Below are 6,781 nucleotides of genomic sequence, written 5' to 3'. Positions count from 1 at the left end.
GTATCGAGCAACAACAGTCACGTTACATGATTTGACTGATTTGGATGTTACATAGAAAGGGCTACAGTGCACCGCATTAAAGGAAAGGAACATTCATGTTTTCATTATCGCTGGTAGCCAAAATCAAAAACGTATAGGGAGGATCGGCATCTAATTTAATATCTTTCCCTCTACCAGTAATCAGGAGGTAGTACTTTAAATTTAGTCTGGGTTTTTGTCAAAAACCTAAACAAATATGTCAGCAGAGGCTGTGTAGTAGTAAGCTCCCAATGTTCCTCTCCTCCAGACGTTCCACCTACCCAGAAAGCCATGAGCAGGACCACCCATGAGCCAGAGCAGCCATTCTTTCCACTTGCACCCCTGTTACTGGGTAGAAATTTTCCAGGTGAAAGAAACGGGATTGTGAGACAGCCTGTAACTCTGTCGATAACGCTGACCATTTTCAGTGAGGTTTGTTTCACTTCATGATCTCACGTGCCGTCCAGCCATGCAGTAGGGTATGGATGACCCCATATATCTGGTTTTGCCATAAACCAAACACCCAAAAATCATGGTGGTGAATTTTGCCTCAGCAAACACTAAACTTATTTTCTCACCATTTAGCAAACCAAAGGACCAAGCTTTTCATACATTCTCTGTTGTTCTTTTCCAAATAATCCTAACAAACTCAATGTGCTTTGCATTGTAAGCATATGCAATGTGTTGTATTAAGGTTCGATTGATTAGATTGCATTGCTCTGGAGTGAAAGACAAGGATAGAGCAGCAATAAAATGTGAGAATTTCACTCAGAATGAGCTTCAACACCAGGACAGGCCAGGAATAGAACAAACCCCTTAAACTTGCACAGCACGAGATGGAAACACACACCAGAATGGAGGGTTTGTAGGCTTGTGGATCACGTGTAGATTCACTTAACCCTCAATGTTGTACTGCTTTTGCAGGATGGCCGTCCTTTTTTGATTTGATCAATAAGGACTCTATAACACTAACTGATGACTTTTCGTACGGAATGCACAGAGTGGAGACAACCTGCAGTCAGGTACAAAACCAGATTTACACCTTTTTATACCCTGCTATGAAAACAACGTCTTTGAATTTTATTTATTTATTTTTTTTCTATTTGTAGTGTGGTGCTCACCTGGGCCACTTTTTTGATGATGGACCTCGACCAACAAAGAAACGCTACTGCATAAACTCTGCTTCTCTCAATTTCCGGGCAAAAAACAGTCCTTTTGAGGAGGTGGAAGCATCCGGAGGAGCAGGTCAATCACCACCTTCTAGTAAGAATGAAGAACTTTAATAGGACTTGAAATAGACCAATCAGATATCACGCTACTCCAAAGTCACTCCTGAACTATCAATTCCAAATCAAGTGAGCCGTGCAATCAGACAAATATATGCTTAGCAACATTCGTCTGAATGATGGGTCCTTCAGGATCACAATATGCAAAATCAATGTCCAGATAACAGATTAGAATGGCCTTATGTTTGCTCCGCAACTTCTTCACTTGAATTTTGTATCATTTGAAGAGCTCACATCGCTTCAGAGATTTGCTCTGCTAAACTGTTTTTGAACACTTGGTGGTAATTTTCAATTAGGTACAAAAGTCTGAGACTACATTGGAAATCTGGGATTTTTCTTTCTTTTCATTTAAATAATAATAAAAAAAAAGATTCAGAATTGTAAACAACTTTAAAACAAGGAAACAATATAGTGGGAAAATGTATAAGACTAGGTAACTAATCAAGTAAATTTCAGACATCAGTCTTTGTACAGAGAGTCAGATATTCTTCCATTGAAGCTCAAGGTGATTTTTGAATCATACTCAAATCATACTGGAGAACATGATTATCATGTCACAAACTTCCTGGTGTCATTAAAACAAAACAAGGACAAACCAAATACAAATATTTTTCATATTCTTGTTGATTTTTTCAATTCAGATTTGAACTCAGATTGTTTTTTTCTGATCATATAATTTGTAATGGAAAAAAGAAATATGCATTTTCACTAGTCGTCTCTGACTTTTTGGACCCCATTGTCCAATGATTGGAAATTAATTATATATGTATACTTTCTCAGAGTGCGGTGTTGTTTTTGAAGTGACATGTGATACAGGGAGGTCAAGAAGTTTGAGGAAAATTCTATGCAAATGCTCCTGTGAGCAGTAAAATAAGCACCGAGTGGAGAACAAAGCATTCTTTGAAATAAAATGGAACAGATGACAAATGTTTAGTCTGAACACAAATGTAGCCTGACTTTTAAGGGTGCTTTTTTGGTCTCCCTGCTTGCAGTGCCTATTTTTGTCCTGAGTTTATTTTATTTTTTTCCTGAGATATGGATTTACTTTGATAGAATTTAATTCATATTGACCAGTGTGATTAAAGAAAAGAGATATTAGAAATAATGTGTTTTTGTGAATTTTGTTCACATATTTTACATGTATTTTTTCTTTATATGAATTAGTTTAATTGCTTCATTTGATTTATATTAAATATTTATAAATGATCCATTGATTTATTTATGTGCTTCAAACTTGTGACGTTGTAGTCGGTCACAAGATGCACAAGAATTAATCAATTAATCAGTCAAAGCTATCATAAAGCTTCAGACGACATTCATATAGTGTGCTATTTGTGTGTATGGTGCCTTGCTTTTGTCCTTCAAGCTTGACAGCTCCTGGTCACTCTATGTTTTGATTAGGTATTACTTTATTTTGATAGTCCACTTTAGACATTGTGCTGATTATAAGTAACTTTGCAGCTACATATCAACTACCAGTCATTAGAGTATTAGTAGACTGTCTGCTTAAGATCTGCTAATACTTTATTTTGATGGTCTGCTAATAGACTGTAAGTAACTTTGCAAGTACTTCAAATTATTCTACTAACCCCAACCCTAACCTAACAGTCTACTAATGCTCTAATGAGGAAATTTAGACAACCCTGTATGTCCTCTTTAGGTTAACTGCAGAGGTCTGCCTGGTGAGCTGCTGAAAGTCCTTCAAGCCTGGAGAGATTACGTCAGCCTCACCATCCTCTTTGGAGTGCTGTTGTTTAGAGAACAGAGTGGTTGGCCTTACTCTGAGAGTGTGGGAAAAATTGTCCAACGGGCCTGTCGCTGAGAGCGTTTATGTTACCGATGCAATAAAGAATATTTACAAGTCAGGTGTGTTTAGACTGAGGAACGCTGGTGGTGGGGGGGGCTTTCGACGGAAAATGGAGGTTTGGGGGGGGGACTGGCAGCTGGAGTGTCTCAAACCAGCTTTCAACCCCATATCATCTCCCACCCGGAAGTCAAACAATTTTGTCATTTATGGAGCAAAAATGAACATGCAGGACACTCTCGGTAGGTAGCGTGACTACTCAGCCTTTCTTTTGTAGCTGGAATTCCAAAACATCCCGTTTCTGACCCAGACATTAATGCTTTAATGCACAGACTATAAAGCTCGTCCGTTAGTCTGTTTTCATGTTCAGACTGTCCGCCTCACTTCCTGCTACTGAAGTGTCACCCCGAGCAAGTCATACTATATCTTGTCCCACTGGCCCCATTAGTTTGCTCTATGAAAGCACTAAACCAAACAAAAGATCCCCTGGCAGCAGCCGTACAACCCAAACACACAACCCATGATCCACAAAGTCATCCAACACATAAACACCTCTCTCGAACCCTGGGACAAACACTAGACTCTCCATATAGACTGAACACACTCATTCACAGTTGAGTACGCATGTGTGCAAGCCCCCTTCTTTCCTGCTTCATAGCCTGCCATTAACTGTAGCACTGTGCTGACTTTGAGGGATTACAGGGGCTTTGCACAGACCTGCCTCTGTGTTCACCTGAAAATGCTTGCTTGATTAAGACCGCAGCGTTGTTGCAGGCACAGGAAACCTTGAATTTACCAGGGTTTATCAATTATTAATGTTAGTTTTCTCCTTCCTTCCTTCAATCTGTGGAGGACTTAAAAATTGTACTTGATAAATCAGGCCCCTTTACCAATCATACATTCAGGCCCTTTAACCCATGTAGTCACTTTCATATTCAAAGATTGTGGAACGTTTGTGCAAACCAAACTGAAATTAGGTGCTTGGAAAGCAATGGAAGTGGTTTATGTTTAGCTTTCCAAGTACCACTGCAATCTGTGCAAAGAAGTTCTATATCCACACAAATCACACATTGAAAAAGTTCCCCCCATATGGCTCTTTTCCATGCAATAATGGGGACTAAAGTTTTCACCTTTCAAAATTACCATAAACGTATTTTAAAAGTCCATATTCCAGGTCTACTTGCATCCGTTTTGAACATAGAAATCTTTCATTCCAGTTAACTATAACTGCATGAAATGAGCAACCTCCTTTTGTGTTCCACAGAAGAAGGTCAAACGTGTTTGGAACAAATTAAGGGTAAATGATGACAGAATTTTCATTTTTGGTTTAACTATCTCTTTAAGTCCGGAATCAATTCGATACAAATGTTTACACCTTGAAATTCACCATTCCTTTACCACAGTTGGACACACCTCAAGGACCAAGAGTGAATTAGGAGATGCCTTTGGAGGCCCTTTCCAACTAATCAGATTCCTGAAGGCACTTCCTGATTGTCCTGAAAGAATTGCTTCATCCCAAGCTCTCTCAGACTTGTTAAAGTCAGAATCACCTTCCCCCTGCATTTGGGATGCTTCGGATGTCATAATCAGGCCAACTGCAGAAGCCAAGAAGAAAGGGAGGACAAGCACTAAAGTGAGAGTCAAAAAATAACTTGTGGAATAGTGTAGCTCTGCCAGCTCTATCAGGCATTCGTCTGATGGATGTGTTGTGACTCCTTTCCTGGAGAAAAGTCAATGATCTCATTTCAGCTCTGTTAACTTCTGCCAAGTATTTACTTTTTTCAATGAGCAGTGTGGGGGCAGAGGGACAGAGTCTGCCTGTGGCCTCATTCCAAATGATGCAATTTGACAAAAACCACATGAAGGGCCGAGGGTATCCAGTATGGCCAGGGTCTCGAGCTTGAATGCAACACTCAGCATCTATTAGGCCCTGCTTGTTCCAAGTGCGCCTTTCGTCTGATTGGTTCCAAATGCGCTCAGATATATTTTGCCCTAGGTTGTACCAATCACAAAAATAATCATTTGGTCAGAAAATAACAAGACATTTGCACCGAGCCAAAAACAAATTGGCACTCATTTTGATACTAAACTAAATGGTTTATCTTTTAAGTTGTTTGGGAATATTGTGCAGGTTGTCTTTCCCTCTACTGTCGTCTTGCACTACTTTTGCTGAACTGGAGTTGGGCGTCTGCAAGTGAGACATCACAGCTTTGGAATGCCACCAGGCAATCACCACACCACCTCTCCAGCATGCCGAACATAAATAAACCCCAGGATCTAGCCGCCTTGTTATTCCTAGCATTACTATCAGGAAGTGTCCGGCGGTGATCTATACTATTCAAATAGTTAATTTCCAGCCTCAGTAAGACATTCTTTTCCCAGGACAGGGAATTAAAAAGCAGCTCTGTGTTTTGAAGTTGGTCAAGGGGATGAGGCTCACCACGACCCCTGTGTTTGGTTTAGGAGTACGTGCTGTTATCGGGGATGTGTGTGTCCGTCTGCAGCTGGTGTATTGGAATGAAGAGTCAAGTCCGGCATCTCTCGAGCCGGGAAAACGTCATTTCTATCCCTGTTTGCTTCGAATCTGCCAGGTTGTTTTGACTGCCTAAGTTTGCATCTCGAGCACACATCCTGATGAACCCCGTGAATGTGTCCTGTTCATGACCCCGCAGCTGTCCTAAGGGTGGAGCGAATGTCTTCGGGAGAGCTTTAATAGGTGATGAATGCAGAAGCGTAACTTTTACGGACAAGCTTGGGATCGGGCTCGCTGTTCTAAAGTGAAAGCTTAAGCATTCAGACGGAGCCGATTATGTAGGAGAGCGAGGTTTAATAATGAATCCGATGTCTCCATTTTAGGCTTTTGGGAGAACAACCAGTGGGTGCCTTTGTTGTGCAGTGGACGGAACTGAGCCATACCATATTGACACAGGAAAATGTGGTTAAAGTTAATTTATTCTTTAAGTAGAGGATGTATGCAACATGTTAGCCATATGATTAATTAATAGGTAGAGGTGTGTGTTTATGAGAAAGGAAGTTCAGTATGGCATCCGAAGGTTCTGGGATCAATTATGTCGAGGAGAAAGTGGAGTGAAATTGTGGCCACTGGGCCTCTTGTTTCTTTGCTGAGTTCTGCGGTTCATGCCGTTGAGCGAAAATTAGCTTTTATAAGAGCATGTTCAAGAGCTGACACCATAAAACTGACAGAGGGCATTTGTGCCTTTGTAGTTTTAGCCTGTGCAGGACTTGCATCTGGAGGAAAAGACAAGATTAAGGTTCTTAGCTGGCCCCCTCTCTCCCATAGCCCATGGGAGGAAAGGCAGTATCTTTGAGTCCAGAGTTAAATATAGAATGGTTACAAAGCACTCACGATTTGCATACCTGAGAATAAAATGGTTCTGTACTGGAACAACTTAGCCAAACTGCGGAGGAAGCCATGGGAATTTCCCTCCGCACTGAAGCCCAGAAATGTGGAAAATCTTCTGGAGAATTAAGCTGCTCAGAACAACTGCTGATTTAAACTCTGAATTAAAAAAGTAAATCCATGCCTTCAACCAAGCAACTTCATTGAAAAACAGTCAAGCAGAAAGACGAGACATATTGATTTCCGTACAATATGATGAAATTCTTCTTAAGATGCCAGGTGAGATGACCATGATGGGTTTAAAATCATATT

The 6,781-nt window shown here is 40.6% G+C and overlaps 1 protein-coding gene across 4 annotated transcripts in view; it reads left to right on the top strand.

Annotated features, from left to right (window-relative positions):
- msrb3 (methionine sulfoxide reductase B3) overlaps nt 1-2,403 on the top strand; it is a 13,530-nt gene extending 11,127 nt beyond the window's left edge. For all 4 annotated transcript variants that reach the window (XM_016574699.1, XM_016574698.1, XM_016574700.1 and 1 more), the window contains 2 exons: nt 943-1,040; nt 1,128-2,403. In XM_016574699.1, the coding sequence (XP_016430185.1) occupies nt 943-1,040; nt 1,128-1,301 (272 nt within the window). In that variant the 3' untranslated portion in view covers nt 1,302-2,403. The remainder of the gene's footprint in view (nt 1-942; nt 1,041-1,127) is intronic.
- Nucleotides 2,404-6,781: the final 4,378 nt, after the last annotated feature.

The sequence above is a fragment of the Sinocyclocheilus rhinocerous genome, unplaced genomic scaffold, assembly GCF_001515625.1.
Source record: "Sinocyclocheilus rhinocerous isolate Xijiao unplaced genomic scaffold, SAMN03320098_v1.1 scaffold1164, whole genome shotgun sequence".
Classification (NCBI taxonomy): domain Eukaryota; kingdom Metazoa; phylum Chordata; class Actinopteri; order Cypriniformes; family Cyprinidae; genus Sinocyclocheilus; species Sinocyclocheilus rhinocerous.
This window is presented reverse-complemented; position numbering and strand designations above follow the sequence as displayed.